General features: G+C 50.1%; 1 protein-coding gene across 1 annotated transcript in view; it reads left to right on the top strand.

Annotated features, from left to right (window-relative positions):
• Window positions 1-7,607: 7,607 nt before the first annotated feature.
• LOC132399711 (RNA-binding protein 38-like) overlaps window positions 7,608-21,348 on the top strand; it is a 55,499-nt gene continuing 41,758 nt past the window's right edge. Inside the window, exon 1 of the mRNA XM_059980389.1 lies at window positions 7,608-7,891. Coding sequence (XP_059836372.1) covers window positions 7,724-7,891 — 168 coding nt within the window. The 5' untranslated portion in view covers window positions 7,608-7,723. The remainder of the gene's footprint in view (window positions 7,892-21,348) is intronic.

Here is a 21,348-nt window from a genome sequence, read left to right as displayed (position 1 = left end):
CAACCTGCTCATGGGAATAGAACGTGTTCAGTGACCCAGGGGGGAGCGGGCAGTGAATTCTTAGTGTCCATTTTCTTCACTGACAAGACTGTTCACGTGTCTTTCCATTGACCCCGAGGAGATCAGTGGGTTGAAAGGTTTGTGTAGTGTGGTACTTGTTAAAAATAGAAAATTGCATCAACGTTTGCAAAGCTGCAAACCACTTCCTGTCGAGGATTAAACGACAACTTAAAACAATATGCTTTAAAATCAATACATTCAATTTGATGGAATTCAGTACTACGCAAGTTGTAAATTCTTCAATAATGAAGGCTGAACAAAATTAAATAGGCATGTCCTTCCCCAGAGAGGCAAAGACATTTTAAGGAAAGTAAACAAAAAATGACTTCTTATATCCTTGAAGAGCCTGAGACCACAGAGGCAATGAAGCACAGTTTGAGTTGTCATGTTGTAATTTAGAAGACACAGTAGTCATAAGTGCAAGTAGTAAGGTGCCAAAAACACTGAGCTGTGTGTGATCAGATAACATAGCTGAAGAACTGATAAGCATTGGGAATGCAGATGGAGTCAGCCCTCAGACTGCCCCTTTAGCAGTGTTCCAGTCGCCAGGGTGATGGCAGTAGCTTCCCTGAAGAACGGTAGCTCTGATACCACAGCGCTGCTGCACCCACACCGTTCTGTGGCACTGACTCAAATCTCTAGCGCGAGGCTTGAGGCAGTGACTCACTGGGGGGAGAAAACACTGGCTAAGTTCTCACCGAGACAACTGATTCTCTCTCCCAAGCGACTTCAGCTCCACCTCTTCCCATCAGTCTTCCTTTACCCAAAACCACCTTTGGTCATTGCTGGCAGCCATAGTGCTTTTGTCTTGTCCTGTGCCGAAACTTTACCAACTCTGTGATCTGGAGTGTCATTTTTGTGATTACACTTTTAGTCTCTTTATTGCTTGTTGAACCTGTTGGTTGTTGTTCTGCAGCACCCAACCCGCCCCCCCCCCCCCAGTGCTGAATTTCAAACTGATGTGCCACAGCTTCTGAACATTATCCTGTTCATTGTTTTCAAATTGAGGCACTAAAATTGTTCTTTTTTTGTGGGGCTGGGTTAACAGAGAGGGTGCTTCCTTGGCATACAGTTTTGGAGGAAGCAATATGGGCTGTGTGGATGCTGTCAGGAAAGAGGACTGAATCCCTTGGGACCAGGAGTCACATTGGAGGATGCTCCAGTGCCTTCAGGAGAGGCAGTGATTGAATGATACTCCTGCTCCCATCTGTACTTCACTGCCACAGCAGCCTTTGCCGAATTTTCCTTGCATTCCTCCTCTGATATTTTGCTCAGATCCCTCACAAATCTTATGGATTATGGACTAATCCTACCCTTTGCTAAGATGGTGCCGATATATCAGTCAGTTATCAGCCCATTCAGTCATCCGCTATCCTCCACTAATTCTCATTCCATCCCCCCCTCCACTGAGCCTGCACCAAATAAGTGGTTCCATGACCACTTGTGCCTGTAGCACTCAAACCTAAAGAGATGTCCCAGGATGAAAAATATTCTCAAGACAAGTGACATCAGGGATTCAGACGAGCAACTGACACCTGGGTCAGAGACGGAGGTTTTAGATAGTGAAGGAGAGGGAAGGTATCAGGAGTGTTAGGAGACTGTCTTCGTGAGGGTGTGAAGGGAGCCGGAGATTTGCAAGCGATGCCAAAACTGACGGGCTGGGCATGGAGAAACTAGAATACGTTGAGAATTTCAAAATCAGTTATAAGCTCATTGGTCTGGTGCCAGCCTCACCTTTCTCTACGGATGCTGCTTGACCTGGTGAGTTCTGCAGCACCCCCTGACATATTAATCCTCAAGTTCCAGCATCTGCAGTCTGAGATGCAATTGCTTGGAGATAATTCATCGAGATTGTGTAGGATTTTCTGCAGAACCATTAGTAGGAACAAAGACAGAATCCCTTTGTCTTAATTAGCAGGAACCTCACTGAGCACAAGGTGTAGGGACAGCTGAGAATCTGCCTTGGCAGACTGGGGGGGGGGAAGGATGGCCCAGTGGGGACAGAACGAAGCTTTAACACATTCAGAATTCACAGTCTGAAGGTGGGGAGGGAGGGAGGGAGGGAGGGAGGGAGGGAGAGAGAGAGAGAGAGAGAGAGAGAGAGAGAGTGTGTGTGTGTGCTGGGGGGTGGGTTAGAGATCATGCTGCAGGGGGCAGCTGTACTGCAGATGACTGCTAGTGAGTGTGGTCGACTCTAATCTTGACAGCACTTCAGCAGTTATAGAGAGATAGGATTATTTATTAATCTGCAGTCTGGGAGAGTGAGGGGGTGTGTGTGGGATGGGTTAATGGGTGGAGGTGTAGATCAGCCTCACTGTTTGGGAGAAGTACCTGTTTATGAGTCTAGTTGCCCTGGAGTTAATGCTGCGTAGCCTCTTCCCTGATGGAAACATTTATCTCTCTATCTAGTCTGCCAAGGCTTGTAAGAATTTGGTACCTTTCAGTAGACCAGCTCTTATACCTCTGTAGTTAATAGACACCCGATCTCTTCCTAGGAATCCACGTTAGGAATCAATCTGGTAAACCTCCATTGTACATCCGTCCATCACAAACTCATCCTTCTTTAGTTAAGAACAGTAGATGACACACAATATTCCAGATGCAATCTTTCCAAACTTTGGTATACTCAAACCTTCTTTGAATATTTTGCAATCAACTTCCAGCCTTATTATGGAAAGAAGATCCCTAATGAAACAGCGGAAGATTTTGGTGAAGGCATTACAATGAGCACCTACTCTTTGGCCTCCCCTCTTTATTCTGCCTATCTCAGATTTCAGAGACTGTGTCTGCCAACCTGTTTCCTAGTGAGCTTGTGGACTGGATTATTTCAGAAGTTCCTGAAAATTTAGGGGACTGCTTTGTTGAGGGTGGGGTTAGGGGAGGTCCCAGATATGACCCACTATTTTTGGTGAGGTTTGGCTGCTTTCCACCCACTGATGTCTGCAGACCCTCTGTTCGGTCTATGTACTAGGAACATCGCAAATTCAGCCTTGATCTGCGCTGAACTTAGCATTGAAGGGAGTGAAGATGGTGAAGTAGAGGAATAGAATTTAGTCACTTACACTCTCATTCATTGTTACCTCAGGACCCATGTCTGGACTGGTCATCTGAAACGCTGTCGTGTCTGAACTCACGCAATAATCCCCAGCACACCAAGTACTAACATGAGTAGTAGACCTCTACGACTCAGTTTCTCTGTATGTATGTACGTATGAATGTAAGTATCGATCTATTTATGTATATATGTATATACTTGCAGTTTGTCTTCTTTTGCACATTGGTCCTTTCTCCTTCTTTGTGTGTAGTTTTTCGTTGATTCTATTTTATTTCTTTGTTCTTATGTGAACGCCTGCAAGAAAATGAGGCTACTGTATGTGTAGTATGCCGTGACATATACATACTTCGATAATATATTTACTTTGAACTTTGAACACCTGTGCTGATTTCAACTGGTTTCTAGTGAAGCTGTATCTGCATTTTAAAATGTTTGCCTTTCTCAACAAATTTCACTGTAGACTTTCCCTTCCCTAATCCAACCCAGAATCAAGCTTATTTGAAAGAGATTTTCAAATCTCTTACTATCTTTCCTTTCAGTTAGTCCTGACGAAGGGTCTCGGCCCGAAACGTTAACAGCGCTTCTCCCTATAGATGCTGCCTGGCCTGCTGTGTTCCACCAGCATTTTGTGTGTGTTGTTGCTTGAATTTCCAGCATCTGCAGATTTCCTTTTATCAAGCTTATTATCACTGTCTTACACGAGGTGAAATTTGTTGTTTGGTGGTAGCAGTGCAGTTCAGGTACATAAATTTACAAAATAAATAAAGTGCAAAAAAAAGGGAATAATGTGATACTGTTTATGTGTTCATATGGACCAATCAGAAATATGATGATGGGGGAAGAAGCTGATCCTGAATCATGGAGAGTGGGTCTTCAGGTTCCTGTACCTCCTGATGGTAGTAAGGTGAAGAGGGCATGTCCCAGGTAGGTGATGGTCCTTGATGATGGATGCTGCCTTGTTGAGGCACTGCCTCTTGAAGATGTCCTCAATGGTGGGTAGGGTTGTGCCTGCAATGGAGTAGCTGGGTCTACAACCCTTTGTTTATCTCTTACAATTCTGTGCATGTGTGTAAATTTGCAAGAGTCTTTGATGAAATACATCCAGTAGAACTTACAATCACAGTGATGACGTATTTTGAGGGGTTTGTGATTGAACATCAACTACTGCCTGAGAAGTGACTTAGATCCATTCCAATTTGCCTAGCCAAGCAATAGGTCCACAGCACTTGTCGTCTCATTGGCTCTTCACTCAACCCGGGAACACCTGGACAGCAAAGATGCATACATCAGAATGCTCTTTATCAACTACAGATTGGCATTCAATAGCATCATCCCCTCAAAACTAATCAATAAACTTAAAGATCATGGCCTCAATACCTCCTTGTAAAATTGGATACTAGATTTCCTCATAAACAAGAGAAAATCTGCAGATGCTGGAAATACAAGCAACACACACAAAATGCTGGAGGAACTCAGCAGGCCAGGCATTTTGTGTGCGTTGCCTCGATTTCCTCAATTGCAGACCCCAGTCAGATTGGATTGGCAACAACATCTCCTTCACAATCTCCATCAGCACAGGTGAACCACAAGGCTGTGTGCTTAGCCCTCTGTTCTATTCTTACACTTATGACTGTGAGGCTAAGCACAGCTCTAATGTCAGTCAAATTTGCAGATGACACCACAGTCATAGCACAATTCAAAGGCGGTGATGAATCAGAGTGCAGGAAAGAGACTGAAAATCTGCATTGAGTGGTGTCATAACAACAACCTCTCACTCAATGTCAGCAAGACAAAGGAGCTGATTATAGACTTCAGGGGAAGGAAACCAGAGGTCCATGGACCAGTCCTCATTGGAGGATCAAAGATGGAAAGGGCTAGCAACTTTAAATTCCTAAATGTTATTATTTCAGACGGCCTGTCCTGGGCCCATAACGGAAGTAAGTGCGATTATGAAGGAAAGCATGGCAGCGTCTCTACTTACTTAGGAGTTTGCAGACATTCCACATAACATTTAAAACTTTGACAAACCTCTATAGATGTTTAGTGGAGAGTATATTGACTGGCTGCATCACAGCCTGGTATGGAAACATCAGTGTCCTTCAACAGAAAAGTAGTGGGTACAACCCAGTCCATCACGGGTAAAGCCCTCCCAACATCGACATGAAGTAGTGTCACAGGAAAGCAGCATCAGAAACCCCCTCTACCCAGTACTTTTTCTCTTCATGCTGCTGCCTTCGGGAAGAAGGTACAAGAGCCTTAGGACTCATGCCCTCTGCTCTAGGAACAGTTATTACCCCTCAACCATCAGGCTCTTGAACCAAACGGGATAAATTCACTCGGCTTCACTTGCCCCATCACTGAAATGTTCCCACCTCCAGTGGACTCACTTTCAAGGTCTCTTTATCTCATGTTCTTGAAATTTATTGTTAATTTATTTATTATTATTGTTTCTTGTTTTTATATTTGTACAGTTTGTTTTCTTCTGCACTCTGGTTGAATGCTTTTGCTGGGCGGTCTTTCATTCACTCTGTTACGGTTACGATTCTATAGATTTATTGAGTATGCCCACAAGAAAATACATTTCAGGGTTGTATATGGTGACATACATGTTCTTTGATAATAAAATTTGCTTTGAACTTTGAAATCTCCTCAAACTCTGAACAAAGCAGAGCTACTGATGTGCCTTTATGATTCTATCAACGTGTTGAGTCTAGGACAGATCCTTGAAGATTTTGAAGCTGCTCACTTTTTCATGGGCTTTGAACACTGAGCCTCAAACTCCAGACTTGTATAGACATCAGAACCTGGGACTTAATGACCTGGTGGGAGAGGGTTTACTGGCCCTCGTGCCTCCTGCCTGAATGGACGACTGATCCCAGGACTTACCACCCTGCAGGGGTGGGTTACTAGCCCTCAGCCACGGGGCCAGTCTCAGTCACTGATCACTGGGATTGCTGGTCTACATCCTCAGTGCCGACCTGAGATCCATCCATGGGGATCATTGGTCTTCTACTGTGGCGTGCTCCAATCTGGACTTGGGCTCCTGGCCCCAACTCTTCGCTTACTACCTCTGACCTCTAACCCCTAACCTGTCCCCTAACTCTGTGCAGCCCTCAAAACCTTCCCTGTGAATCTAAAAATATCAACCAAGACTGAGTCACAACTAGATGGACATCATAGTTCCGAGCCAGCTTGACCAGAAGCAATGTGCCAAAATCTATCTTTATGGCCTGTTTACCTGCATTGCATCAGTATTCACTTTGCTTCATTATTCACTGTGTAAATCCTACCCTTGCTTATCCTCCCAAAGTGCAACACCTCACACTTGTCTGTATTAAATTCCACCTGACATTTTTTCAGCCTGTTTTGCCAGCTGGTTGAGATTGTTGGTGTACCCTGCTGCTTACCTTCCACATAATCAGGTGTGTGAGGATGCAATGGAGAAGCAGAATCACAGAGCCCTCGTCTTAGAGATATGGAAATAGGCCATTCAGCCCATCATCCATGCCAACCACCCAATGACCCTAATCATACAACAATCTCATTTGTTATTCTCTCCATGTCCTCCTCAACCCCACTGAAGATTTTACCACTCACACAAACGCAAGTGAACATTACAATAGCCAATTAACCTACCAAGATGTTTATTGGGATGTGGGAGGGAACCAGAGTTCCCGCAGAAACCCTTTGGATTCCAGGGCGGATCCAGCCTCTCCTGGGTATGGATCATGTTGGGGTACAACAGCCTGGGACTCACCCCCCTCCCCTGGTTAGGAAAGGGAATACCTTCTGAAATAACACACCTCACTCGGGGTTGGCCTGCAGCTTAAACGTGGGTGATGGATGAAGTACTTTCAATCGAGTTAATGTTGGAACAGTGAGGAAGGGGGCCGAAGAACGAGATGTGGGACAGAGGATTAAGTGACAGGTGGTCGGAAGCTGAGGGTCTATTACCTGCTAGGGTTGCCCGCATACTTGGGCGCTGGGAAGAGAGGAACACTCTCTCCTGTGTGGGGAGGGAGGGTGGTGACGGAATCTTAAATTGGTGTCGGCACTGGGCGCTTCTGATCAGAGTTCACTCTCTCCTCCCCCTCTACACACATACTACCGGGAATTCCCGCCATCGCCATCTCCCGATTTCCAGCACGCTGACAATTACAAGTAATACTCGCAGAGCACTGTCCTCCAGGACATTGTGGCCCAATATACTGGAGGACTTTTCCTTGTGTGTTGCTCAAGATTTCCAGCATCTGCTTGTGTCCCAAGTGGTAGATTCTGGGCAGGGGCGGGGGGCGGGTGCCGGGGTGCCCCGCAGTTACGTTGCCTTTGTGCTGGGCTTCAGCAAGGGCCAAGCCTGGAGACACCCTACTTTAGGTACGGATCCTGCGACTGAGCGTACTACACGCCCGCAGGCTCTGCGAGTCCCCGGGGAGCGAGGGCGGGTTCAGCCCGGTCCAATGGAGCCGCTGCGAGGAGGGGCCGAGGGGGCGGGCTCGTACTAAAAGGACGGCGTCGGCGGCTGGCAGCAGGCGAGTGCTGTCTGGTGTGTGTCTGCATGGACAGTCCGCTGTCCCCCGTCACCAGCCGCCTTCTCCAGCCCCTGGCAGCATGCACACCCTGCAGAAGGACACTACCTTCACCAAGATCTTCGTGGGCGGCTTGCCCTACCACACGACCGACGCGTCCTTGCGGAGATACTTCGAGGTGTTCGGGGACATCGAGGAGGCGGTGGTGATCACTGACCGGCAGACCGGCAAATCCCGCGGATACGGCTTCGTAAGTCCCGGGGAGAGCGCGGCGATCTCCGCCTGTCAGGGTCCGGGGTAGGGGTAAATAAATTGCCACGAATCCTGGGTGGGGGGAGGGTGTGAATGGACATTTTAGGGTCCAGGAGAGTGTGATTAAATAAACCTGGATCCAAGGGGTGAAGAGGGGGAATAAAATTGTACCCCAGGGTGACGAGATATGTTCAGTACTCGACCCTCACGACAAGGGCAATTAGAGGATTAGAGGCCAGTGGCCCAAAAAAAGGTGGGGGGGGGGGTGTCTGGGGGGCAATAATAAACCATCTGGATGGTTCAAAACGCTAAGGATCGATCGGGGTGATATTCCAGTTTAGGGTGTGAGGGGGAAATGCCAGGCTGATTCACTAAGCTTCCCCTTCCCCCCCCCCCGTTTTGCCGCCGGTTCCAGCTGAGCACCCCCTCCCTTCACGCCGCACCTGCAGTCCCGCTGAGAACCGAGCCTTCCTCTTTTCACTGCTGTTAAAAGCAGAAGTTCTCAACCGACGCGGTGTGGTGTGTTTTGAGCGAATTCCTGCTCTTGAAGGAAACGCTTGAACTAGCGGACAACAGGTGCTCGTCCTCGTCCTCGTCCCCGGCTCCTTGCGCTCCCGACTGCACCAGCCTCACTCGCTCATTTAGAAAAAATTGCGGAGGTTTATTTACGCACGAGCCATATTTAAGCCGTTCTCAATCCAATGGTTACAAATTAAAGCGTTGCTATCTTGCTCTTTGCTGACCTGACGTGGTTTAGTGCGGCTGCTTTTTAATCCCCGCGCCGTCGGTATTTTCATTCCACTTCACACCATCTGTCAATTGCCCTGTCCCCAGGGTGGAGAGAGCCCCGGTTCACCGTGTGTGTCTGTGGGCGGAGAGTGGGGACTCTGCCCCACTGGGCTGGAAGAGGGCAAGGAGCTGCTATAAAACCCTTAAACCTCTGGCATGATAAAAAATAAGCCCGTACTCTGTTTACCCCCTAATAGTCCTGCAGCTTATTTATCTGCCTGCACTGTCTTTTTTTGGGAATTGGAACCCAATGATCTGAATTCAGTACCCCTCCCCCACATTATACCGCCTTACTGTGCTTCCTTACTGAGTGATGTGTCCGGATGGTCCACCAACATGTGACAATAATCAGTTCTGAAGGAGTGGGGGTGGGGCAGAATTGGAGGGGCAGACAGGTGGTAAGGGTCGGGGTAGAGGAAGGAGTTAGAGAGGATACTGGAGAGAGGATGAGAGTGGGCATTGGTCAAAGGTCGAAGGTAGGACTGGGGCAAGGCAAAGAGGCAGGAAGAGACACCGCTAGGGGTAAGGGTTAGGGAGGAGGTTTTGGGGGATTGGCTGGGAGGGGGAATAGGCTGGGGATGAGAGGTAGGGTCTGTAGGAATGGGGGCAGGGAGTGGATCTGCTCTGGAGTGGCACAGGGATGAGAGTGGATAGGGTGGCCCCTACTTTGGGAACTGTGACCACAAAGCAGGTGCCAGTGCCCAGAGGTGGCTGATGATGGACTCCCCCTGGTGCCAGTGTCCACCACTGGGCGGCAGTTCCCCACTGGCTCAGGTGGCTAATGGTAACCCAAAACAGCTTCCTATGTGCCAGTGGCCAGTGTTGGCTGGCTAGCAGGTTCTCAGTGGGCAGTGTGGTTTGGCCAGTGTTGGCTGGGTAGCAGGTTCTCAGTGGGCAGTGTGGTTTGGCCAGTGTTGGCTGGGTAGCAGGTTCTCAGTGGGCAGTGTGGTTTGGCCAGTGTTGGCTGGGTAGCAGGTTCTCAGTAGGCAATGTGGTTTGGCCAGTGGTAGCTGGGTAGCAGGTTCTCAGTGGGCAGTGTGGTTTGGCCAGTGTTGGCTGGGTAGCAGGTTCTCAGTGGGCAGTGTGGTTTGGCCAGTGTTGGCTGGGTAGCAGGTTCTCAGTGGGCAGTGTGGTTTGGCCAGTGTTGGCTGGGTAGCAGGTTCTCAGTGGGCAGTGTGGTTTGGCCAGTGTTGGCTGGGTAGCAGGTTCTCAGTGGGCAGTGTGGTTGGCCAGTGTTGGCTGGGTAGCAGGTTCTCAGTGGGCAGTGTGGTTTGGCCAGTGTTGGCTGGGTAGCAGGTTCTCAGTGGGCAGTGTGGTTTGGCCAGTGTTGGCTGGGTAGCAGGTTCTCAGTGGGCAGTGTGGTTTGGCCAGTGTTGGCTGGGTAGCAGGTTCTCAGTGGGCAGTGTGGTTTGGCCAGTGGTAGCTGGGCATCATTTCCCATTGGTACCAGCCCTGGGTAATGTTGGGCGATCCTGGCAGGAGTGTAGACTGTGCTGAGTTCCACATGCCAGTGAGTTGGGGAAGGGTGGTGTCTAACTTCCCTCATCACCCAGGGGCCTATGACCTGAGCAACTGGTTGTTCCCGCCCTCTTGGATATTGGGTGTCCAGCATCTTGCTGGCTGAGGCTCATCCAGAATGTGGTGCCTCTCTCAGTTCTGAGAGGCAGACAGGGTGCATTGCCCCAAATGGTGTGTGACAAAAGGCCACTGAGAAATGACTGGCTCTGGGGCTGGGGGCAGTGAGATGGAGGGAGGGTCAGGGAGGTGCATGGAGAGTCTGGGAAGAAGAGAGGGGTCTGACTGTTCGTATGTTCATAGTTTTCCTATGACCATTTAGAACATGGAATATATAATGTTACAGCACAGTACAGGCCCTTCGGCCCATGATGTTGTACATACCTTTTAACCTACTCCAAGATCAAGCTAAACCTTTCCGCACAGCCTTCCAATTTTCTATCATCCATGTGCCTATCTACGAGCCTCTTAAACATCCTTAATGTATCTGCCTTTACTAGCACCCCGGCCCAGTGTACAATGCACCCACCACTCTCTGTGTAAACAAAACCCTACCCCTGACAACCCCCCCCCCCCCATACTTCCCTCCAGTCACCTTAAAATTATGCTCCTTTGCATTATTCATTTCTGCCCTTGGAAAAAGTTCCTGGCTGTCCTATTATCACCACTATCAAGATGCCTCTCATTCTCCTTCACTCTAAAGAGGAAAAGCCTCACCTCACTCAGCCTATCCTCTTTCTAGTCCAGGCAGCATCCTGGTAAATCTGCTCTGCACCCTCTCTAAAGCTTCCACATCTCCCTATAATGAGGAGACCAGAACTGAACTCAATATTCCAAATGGGGTCTTACCAGAGTTCTATAGAACCGATTTAGATTATTCAGATTTGCATAAACATAAAAAGAAACAACAGTTGCTGGAAATCTGAAATGGAAACAGGAAATGCTGGAAACACTCAGCTGGTCAGGCAGCATCTGTGGAGAAAGAAACGAGAGCTAGTATTGGTGAGTATTTCCAGCATTTCCTGTTTCTCATTCAGGCATGTTGGCTGAGGGCAGTGGAACACAGACAGAATGAGACCATTACTTCATCTCCAAGTCAGTCCCCACTTGGAGTACTGTGTTCAGTTCTGGTCATCTCATTACAGGAAGAATGCGGACACTATAGAGAGAGTGCAGAGGAGATTTACAAGGATGTTGCCTGGACTGGAGGGTGTGCCTTATGAGAATAGGTTGAGTGAACTTGGCCTTTTCTCCTTGGAGTGACGGAGGATGAGAGGTGACCTGATAGAGGTGTATAAGATGATGAGAGGCATTGATCATGTGGATAGTCAGAGGATTTTCCCAGGGCTGAAATGGCTAACACGAGGGGGCATAGTTTTAAGGTGCTTGGAAAATGCTATAGAGGGGATGTAAGGAGTAAGTTTTTCACACAGAGTGGAATGCACTGCTGCTGGTGAAGGTGGAGGAGGATACAATAGGATCTTTTAAGAGCCTCTTGGATAGGTAAATGGAGCTTAGTAAAATAGAGGGCTATGCACTACGGAAATTCTTGGCAGTCTCTAGAGTGGGTTACGTGGTCAGCACAACATTGTGGGCTGAAGGGCCTGTAATGTTCTATGCTCTTATGTTCCAATCTCTCTGAAGAAATGCACCCTTTTCTGTAGAGGCTCTGACAATCTCCTGTTGTGACAGCAGCTCCATAGAAGTGAGATGAGCCCAGAAGTGGCAGGGTTTTGCATTAATGTAGAGGGAGAGGCAGGGTTAGCTGGAGTGGCTGAGATTGGTCGGTGTTGGTAGCTGGGGGGGTGGTGGGATCTGTTTGTTTTCTAGTTAACTACACACGCGCACGCGCACGCGCACACACACACACACACACACACACACACACACACACACACACACACACACACACACACACACACACACACAGATCCGGAGTAACAATTATTTTGTTCTCCTTCACACTTGTGTACTAGAAATGACATTAAACAATCTTGAGTCTGGGTCCATCTGAGAATTTGCACAAGAAAACTCTCACCTGCAATGTTAACTCCCTTCCTCTCCCCACAGAAGCTGCCTGACTTGCAGAGTGTTTCCAGCCCTCTCTGGGTTTTATTTCAGATGTCTAGCACCTGTAGTGTGTTGCCTCCCTTCCACTCCCCCCCCCCCCCCCGGCACTCACCTGACCAGCACTGTCAGCTTTTACCACTGAGACACTTAAGTCACCCACACAAAGGAATGTTGTTGCTGGTTTGTTCTGTGTTTGAAATGTTTGAGTTCAGTATCAGCAGATGCCAGGCTGACTCTGTTTTTCCTTTATCATTCATTCATCTGTTTAACACTTGGAATTTAAATGGTTCCTGGGGCCAAAGATTAGACAGGACACAAACATTTTTTCCCCCTCTCTGCCACAAAAACCGAAATGATCTATATAGGGCTGGGAAATGAGCACTTCTAGAGTGCTCATTGCCCAGTGCAGGGGTAACCCCACACCTCAGATGCAGTGGTATCTTCTTTTCCGAAGGGACCCTGCTGCAGAAAGGGCTGGCGTAAATTTTTCGTTTCTGGTAGGACGGAATATTCACTCGAGCTCCTTGCTGCACCTGACTCTGCTGTTGTAATTTGTGTGTGTGGTGGGGGTGGGGGGGGGAGAGGTAGTGGTCAGAGTTTAAAATAAATTTATTATCAAAGTACATATATATGTCAGCACATACTCTACTACCCGGAGTTTCACTTTATTGCGGGCATTCAGTCTAGAACAAAGAAATGCAATAGAACCAATGAAAAATTGCTCACAGACTGATAAGTGGCCAATGTGCAAAAGAAGACAATCTGGGCAAATACAAAAAAGAACATGCGATAGTGATAAATAATACTGAGAACATGATTTATAGTGTCCTTGAAAGTGAGTCCATAGGGCTGTGGAGTCAGTTCGGAGTTGAGATGGTTCAGGAGCCTGATGGTTGTAGGGTAGTAACTGTACCTGAACCTGGTGGTGTGGGATCCAAGGCTCCTGTACCTGCTTCCCAACGCCAGGAGCAAGACGAGAGTTTGGTCTGTTGAATACAAGAGCATGGTTGTGTTAAGCACAGTAAGATCCCAGCTGTTGCTATCTCAGGTTCTTGCTGTTTTGAAGGGCTTTGACGAGACTTTGCCTCAGTGTTTGCTTATAAAAGGGAAGAAAAATGAGGAGGTCGGGGTGGGGGTGGGAAGAATTCAAACAGTTTGCTGCTGTTTGTGAAATCAGACGCAGCTCAAACCAGCTGCCTAGTTGCAAAAGTAATAAAGGTGGGAGCTTGCACAATTTGTAAGAGTGAAGTAAAAGCCTTGTCCTGCTCCCCGTCTGCCGTGGCTAATAGCTGTCGAAGGGAGTTGACCACTTCTGTGCCTGGTGTGTTATCTGTCAGGAACAGAAGATGTTCTCTGCGCCCTAGTCCATTCTCCAGTGCAGTCGCTGGATGTCCTGAGATGTGGGAGAACTAATGTGTGCAGCCATTGGCTGAGAGTAGGCTGTGACTTGACCTGGGGATCCGCGGGGCCAGATTTCAGTGGATGAATGGGGCGTGCTCCAAGTTGCCCCATGTCAGAACCATGCGCCAAACTGTAAACGCAGTCCCATCCAGCAGAAAGATCGTGTTCCGTTCCCAAAGCAGCTTTCAGGAGGCTGATGGTACATGTCCACTCCAAAGAACTGCGTGCAAACACAAGTTTTTTGGCCTAGCTCGGTACTGAGGGAGTCTCTTGGGCTTACTCTTTATTGAATGCTGTGGAAGTGGTCTGGTAGGAGGAGGGGCAGGAAAGGGGATGTGGGAAGTGTTTGGATGAATGAACAATGAAACAACATTTGAGCACAAGCTCATTATTTTTGCACCACTAATTTATATTTATTGTAAATTCTGATAATTTATTTTACTGATTTAGCAATACAGGGTGGAGTAGGTCCTTCTGGTCCTTAGTCACACCACACCAGCAACCCCACAACCCCAAAACCCTAACCTACTCACAGGGCAGTTAATGTACCCGGTATGTCTTCAGATTGTGGAAGGAGACGAGCGCCCAGATAAAACACACCCATTCCCCTTGGCGCTATTCTACCAACTCCAGACTCTGAAGTGTCCTGAGCTTTTATGTATATGTAACCCTTACCCACAGGCTGGTATATGTCTAGGGGAAAAAGGAGATCCAGCCACTCTCCAACCCACCTCCCGTACACGCAGGTGCTGTGAGAATCGAGTTAATGCCTCGCGCCCGCCAACAGTATCAAACCCACAACAAATACCGTTATGAAATACACTTTAAAGAGTTTACTAAAATTAAAAAAAATAGTAGGCAATACAATATATATATATATATATATATATATATATATATATATATATATCACAAGGAAAAAAACAAAAGGCGCCAACTTATCAAAGTTCAGTCTGTTTAGTGCACTCGTTGGAGCTCAATCAACGAACCAATCGACCCATCCGGCCGTAGCACCTGGGGCCACCCCGGTGGTCTTACGAGCAGTCCAGCACACGTCCACCTTCCTCAGCGTCTTCCCCGGCCTCTCCAAAAAAACCCGCGAAAACCCCTCCCCCAAGTTCCCAGCATCACAAGACGCAATGACATTCCCCATTGATTAACAAATGAATACAATTACCATATCAGCCATTCTAAAGTGAAACAACGGCGAGAGAAACACTTATCCGACAAAGAAACATTCCTACTTGTAACAAACCAAAGAGGCCATTTTGAGTAACATACCCAGGACATTGTATATTCTCTCCCCACCAGCAAATGTCATGCCCTCATGGCATTACTAGAGGTCCCCAAAGCTTCTTGCAACACACAAAACCCAACCCAGGTGCAGAAAGCAGTGACATAACTACCCAGAGCAGTAGAAATCACACTCGGTTCTCCCGGTACCACATATGTCAACCGCTCCGGGGGGCGCCTAATCCTCTGAGATCTCCATACCCCTTCTGCCCCACTGGGCTCCCTCGTCACCTGCGAACCCACTGTCTCGGACACCCCAGGTCTACCTGACAGACCCGCACCCCCTTCCTCACAGGGGTCCTCCCTCACCTGAGATCTCTCCGGCTCACGCTCGGGTTCCACCCTCTCTCCCATCAATGTAGGCTGCCTCTCCATCTGACCCTCAAGACCTTCCCTCCTCTCACCCAATTCAGTATGGGAAGGGCCAGGAGCCTCCTCTCCTGGTACTGGAGCACCAGCGAATGGGAACAGGGCCCACACATCTGAGTCATCCTCCCCTGAATCGGTAGCCATTCCCGGGTGAGGGACCTGTCCCCGCTCTTCAGCAGCGGGCTCTTCCCGTTCTCCGCGCCCTCGCAGAGTCCTTGTACTGGGCGTAACCTCCCACTCGGGCTCCTTATCCACCTGCACCGCTTGACCCAGTGGCAGCAGGTGATTCCTATGGAGTACCTTGATAGGCCCTTTCCCATCCTCGGGTTTCACCCGGTAAACGGGCGGGTTCGGCATCTGGCTCTCTATTACATAGGGGCTGACCGCCCATCGATCTGCCAACTTGTGCTTACCAGGGAGTCCCAAATTCCGTAAAAGGACCCGGTTGCCCGGCAATAATTGTACAAACTTCACCTTTCGATCATACCGCATCTTATTCTTCTGATTTTGTTTGGTAGCCGCCGCCTCGGCCAACTCGTACGCCCGCTGTAACTCCCTCTTCATGTCGGACACGTACTTTAGATGGGACTTCCCGGGAAATTCATCCACTCCACCTCCAAAACACACGTCAATGGGCAACCTTGCTTCCCGCCCGAACATCAGATAATAGGGTGAATACCCTGTAGCCTCATTGCGAGTACAATTGTAACAGTGAACCAATTGTTCAATATGACGACTCCACCTGCTTTTCTGCCCAATCTCCAGCGTCCCGAGCATATCCAACAGTGTCCTGTTGAATCTCTCTGTCTGAGGGTCTCCCTGTGGGTGGTAAGGGGTAGTCCTGGATTTCTCAACCCCAAGCATAGTCAGTAATTCCTGGATAAGGCGGCTCTCAAAGTCCCGCCCCTGATCACTATGGATTCGCCTGGGAAGGCCGTAATGCACAAAATACTTCTCCCATAACACCTTCGCCACTGTCGTCGCCTTCTGATCCTTGGTGGGAAATGCCTGAGCATAGCGAATGTAATGATCGGTGATGACTAATACATTCGCGGTGTTGCTGGTGTCAGGCTCAATCGACAGGAAATCCATACATACCAGGTCCAGAGGTCCCGCACTCTGCAAGTGCGACAGTGGAGCCGCCAACGCTGGCAGGGTCTTCCTCTGGATGCAACGACGGCATCCCCTACAGTATTCTTCGACGTCCCCCCTCATCCGGGGCCAGTAGAACCAGTCTTTGAGTAATCCATATGTCTTTTCCACCCCCCAAATGTCCAGAATCATCATGTAAGGCCTGGAGTACAGCCTGGCGATACTCCTCTGGCAGGACCAGTTGCCAACAGCGGGGTTGGTCCGGAGGCGTACCCGGTACAAGATTTTGTTCTTTAACTTCAACCGAGATCACTCCTTCAACAACAGAGGCACGCATGGGTGTTTCGCCTTCTCAGCCAACGCCCCATCCCCCTTCTCGACCACTCTCCACACTGTGCCAATGCCCGGGTCATTTTGCTGAGCAGTTGCCACTTCCCCCGGACTCAGTTCCAGCAACTGTTTAGTCCCCAGAGCGGTCAGGTCACAGTAAACTAGGGGTATGGCGTCGTCAAAAACCCCCAAATGGTCCACGGCTCGTTCCAGCCTCCCTCTTCCCTCGGCCTTCACGGTGATAACAAACTGACACATCGCCTTCACTCCAGGGGCAGGGACACCCTCGTCCCTCTCCTCCTCCCCCGGCTCCCGACGAGACAATGCATCCGCATCGACATTCTTGCTTCCGGGGCGGTACCTCAGGCTGAAATCATATACCGACATTGCCGCCAGCCACCGAAGTCCTGTGGCATCCAGCTTCGCCGAAGTCAAAATATAGGTGAGAGGATTGTTATCCGTTCTCACCTCAAACTTGGCTCCGTACAGGTAACCGCCCAGCTTGTCCACCACCGCCCACTTCAGCGCCAGGAACTCCAACTTGTGAGTGGGATAGTTTCTCTCCGATGGCGACAAGCTTCAGCTGACAAAGGCTACCGGCCTCAATGCTTTGCCATGCTCCTGGTACAGAACAGCCCCGAGACCCTCTTGGCTGGCATCCGTGTGCAGCACATATGGCTTCTGGGGATCGGCAAAAGCCAACACCGGGGCCTGGGTCAGGGCCCTTTTCAAAGATCGGAACGCCTCTTCACATTGATTATCCCATCTCGAGCCAAAAGGTTCCGCCGGGTTCCAGTATCCTCCAGCGTCCTGCCTCTGGTTCCCCGTCCTCTTCTACCCCACCGGGGGATAGCCACACAACAGCTGAGTCAACGGGTGACACACTTTGGCGTATCCTTTCACAAATCGCCGGTAATACCCACAGAACCCCAAAAATGAGCGCAGAGCACCCACTTTCTGGGGTCTCGGCCAGGTGGTCACGGCCTCTATCTTGGTTGGATCAGTAGCCACTCCCTCTCGCGAAATGATATGGCCAATGTAGTTAACCGACGACTTGCAGAACTGGCATTTGTCCAGAGAAAGCTTCAACCCTTCTTCATTAAGCCGGTCCAGCACCTTCAACAGCCTCTCCTCATGTTCCTCCAAAGTCGATCCAAACACTATCAAATCGTCCAGGTACACCAGCACCTCCAACAGATTCATATCCCCCACAGTTCTCTCCATGAGCCTCTGGAAGGTGGCTGGGGCTCCCGATATGCCTTGGGGCATTCATTCGAACGGAAAGAACCCCAGCGGGCAGATAAAAGCGGTCTTCTCTTTATTGGCCGCACTCATCGGGATCTGGTAATGCCCACTTCTTAAATCCAGCACACTGAACCACTTCGCACCGCTCAGGCAGGCCAACGCATCCTCGACTCTTGGGACAGTATATTGATCAGGGACAGTTCGCCGATTCAACGTCCTGTAGTCAACACACATGCGCACTCGCCCATTCTTCTTTCATGCCACCACTACTGGGGACGCATAAGGACTTCGAGACTCAGCTATGATTCCTGCCTCCTTCAACTTGCACAAGTGCTGTCGCACGTCCTCAACATCTGCCGGAGCCAGCCGCCGGGATCTCTCTCGGAACGGGGTGTCCTCCGTCACCCGGATGGTGTGGCGAATGCTTTTGGCGCAGCCAACATCAAACTCGCCCCGAGAAAAAACAGTTTCCATTTTCAGCATCTTCTCCACTAGCCGGTGTTTCCACTCCGGCGACACAGGGGAATCCCCGAAGTTAAAGGCTTCAGCGGTCAGCTCCCTTTGATGCTCCGATCCCTCCCTGTTGGGGGTCCTCACTGGTGCGTTAGACATTACCGTCACTGGGAACAGATGTGCCAGCGGCATTCCCCTCTTAAAGGTGATTTCTCTTGCCGTGGTGTTCCTGACACTTATAACTATACGCCTTGCATGTACCACCCCTGGTCTCTGCACTTCGGGCCTCACCAGCGCCCCCGCCGGAAATCGGGTCTCCCCTTCAAGATCGTCTGGGGTGTCTACTAACAGGGCTTCTCCCGTCGGCACTCCTGGGAATCTGGGGGTCCCCATCACTAGTGCTACCTCCCCTGGTCGGATCACCTTGGGCCTCGCCTGCGTACACCACACCGTCCCTCGTTTACACTCCGGGTCCAGCCCTTGGGAGGCAACCCCTTCTGCGAACACTGCTCGAAACACTGGATGCACCGAGAGGGTCTCCAGAAAGTCTTCCCCCCCCTTTCTCCTTACAAGCTCCCAGGAGCCGTCGCACAACTGGGGAGTTAGTACCCACCAGGAGGGCAGCACCACCGGTTTCCACCGGGTCAGGACACACCAACACCAACGTCTCAATAGCTTCCGACACTCCCACATCGCCCTCCGAGAACTCCAATCTCACTGATAGGTACCCATCGTACGGGTAGTCACCCTCGCTCACACCCCAAATCTGCAGGGCGTCAAATGGTGTTACGGGCAAATGCTTTAGATATTGATTGTAGAAAGACCGGTACAATAAGGTCACCCGCGATCCCGTATCAAGAACGGCTTTTGCGTAAATTCCCTCTATCCGTAGACCCACACTGGCATGGGGTCCTACCAGCCCATCCGGAACAGAGGCGTGGGCACCCGGTGGTCTTCCGGCTGATCTCTGGGAATGTGTTCCTCCAGAGGCTCCAGTCCGTTCCCTCACTGAGCCTCTCCTAAGTTTCCTGACACCTCTCCCTTTTTAGTCATAGGGGGGCTTGTCCTCCGCGGGACTCCTTGTCTCTCACAATCCCACCTAAAGTGACCCTCCTCTCCACAGCCATAGCACACCCTCGGCCGCCCACAGTCCCGCCTGAAATGCCCCTCTTTCCCACAGTTAAAGCACACACTGCCGGCCGCCCCTCCTCTCCCAGGACGGCTCCTGCTCCCAATCCACTGCACTGATCACCCCTGAGAGTAGGTACCTCCCCTGTCCCTCCCCTCCAAAGGGGGTTCCCTACTCCCCGGGGGATTGTCATTCCTCCACTCAGCCACCACTTCCTGTATCGCTGAGGATTGCTCCCGTAGACCCGTGCCCCTTTTCCGCCCCAACGCTCTCTCTTCCTCTCGCACCTCTCTAATCAGTTGCCCGAAGGATGGAGGGGGACCTTTCCTATAAGCCTGCCGGATAGTCCACGCCACCTTGTCCTCCTCCAGAGAGCCACTGAATAGCTGACCTATCCTCACAATAGCCACGTCAGTCGCCTTCACTACCCCCCGGCGCCGCAGCCCCGAGAGCATCCCCTCCATCCTAAATATGTACTCGGAGAGCTTTTCCCCTCTCCATTGTTCCAGACGTTGAAACTCTGCTAAAAGCAGCCAGGGTTCCCCTGACAACCCAAACGCTCCCTCCAAAACTTCTAGGCATTCCTCCACTGAGGCCCCAGGCTTCTCAGCTTTCAACTCCCGGACGGTTTTGGCTGCTAAACCCCTCAAACTTCCCACCAATCGCTGCCTCTTCTCCTCCTCTGAGCCTGGCCACTCCTCTAACATCAAAGACGTATGCTCGATCCAGGTCTCATAGTCCACCTCCCCATCCAGAGTAGGCTTGGCTCCGGAGAACACCCCCAGCTTCAGCTGTGGCCTCTCGGCCACCCCCACCAGGGAATTAAGTGCGGCTGCCAGCTCCGAGGCTTCCACCCTACCTGGGGAGCGGGGCTTAGTCACGACTCCCTCCTCCCACCTCCCTTTCCTAGTGCCAGGCACCTCTCTGGGGTCCACCTCTAGCTCTAGCTCTTCCTCCGATGTCTCCTCAGCCTCATCCTCGGAGAGGGTGTGGAGCCCCCACGGCCCCTCCTCCCCCGGTACACTGACCGTCGCCGGCAGTTCCAACGTCCTGACTTCAGCACTCGTACTAACCAACACCCAGCTAGACTCTACCTCTTTACCACACCGTCTAGCTACCAATTCTACCTGCCCAATACCCTTCACCGAACTTAAACCCCGCACTATCGCGTCTCCCGAAACTCGAACATCCACTCCGCTCACTACGCATGCGTACTGTACTGGTACACCTTCAAACTGGCACCAACAAACAAACTTATCTCTGTCCATCTCCACTCTGCTGCCTGCGCGATTCCACAGCCCCTGACAATCCAATCCCGGACGAGCACCCCACAAATGTAACCCTTACCCACAGGCTGGTATATGTCTAGGGGAAAAAGGAGATCCATCCACTCTCCAACCCACCTCACGTACACGCAGGTGCTGTGAGAATCGAGTTAATGCCTCGCGCCCGCCAACAGTATCAAACCCACAACAAATACCGTTATGAAATACACTTTAAAGAGTTTACTAAAATTAAAAAAAATAGTAGGCAATACAATATATATATATATACAAGGAAAAAAACAAAAGGCGCCAACTTATCAAAGTTCAGTCTGTTTAGTGCACTCGTTGGAGCTCAATCAACGAACCAATCGACCCATCCGGCCGTTGCACCTGGGAACACCCCACGTCCCAGTCCAGCACACGTCCACCTTCCTCAGCGTCTTCCCCGGCCTCTCCAAAAAGACCCGCGAAAACCCCTCCTCCAAGTTCCCAGCAACACAAGAC

Source organism: Hypanus sabinus, chromosome 9, assembly GCF_030144855.1.
Source record: "Hypanus sabinus isolate sHypSab1 chromosome 9, sHypSab1.hap1, whole genome shotgun sequence".
Taxonomy (NCBI): Eukaryota; Metazoa; Chordata; class Chondrichthyes; order Myliobatiformes; family Dasyatidae; genus Hypanus; species Hypanus sabinus.
Note: the sequence above shows the minus strand (reverse complement) of the source record. Positions and strands in the feature narration are given on the sequence as shown.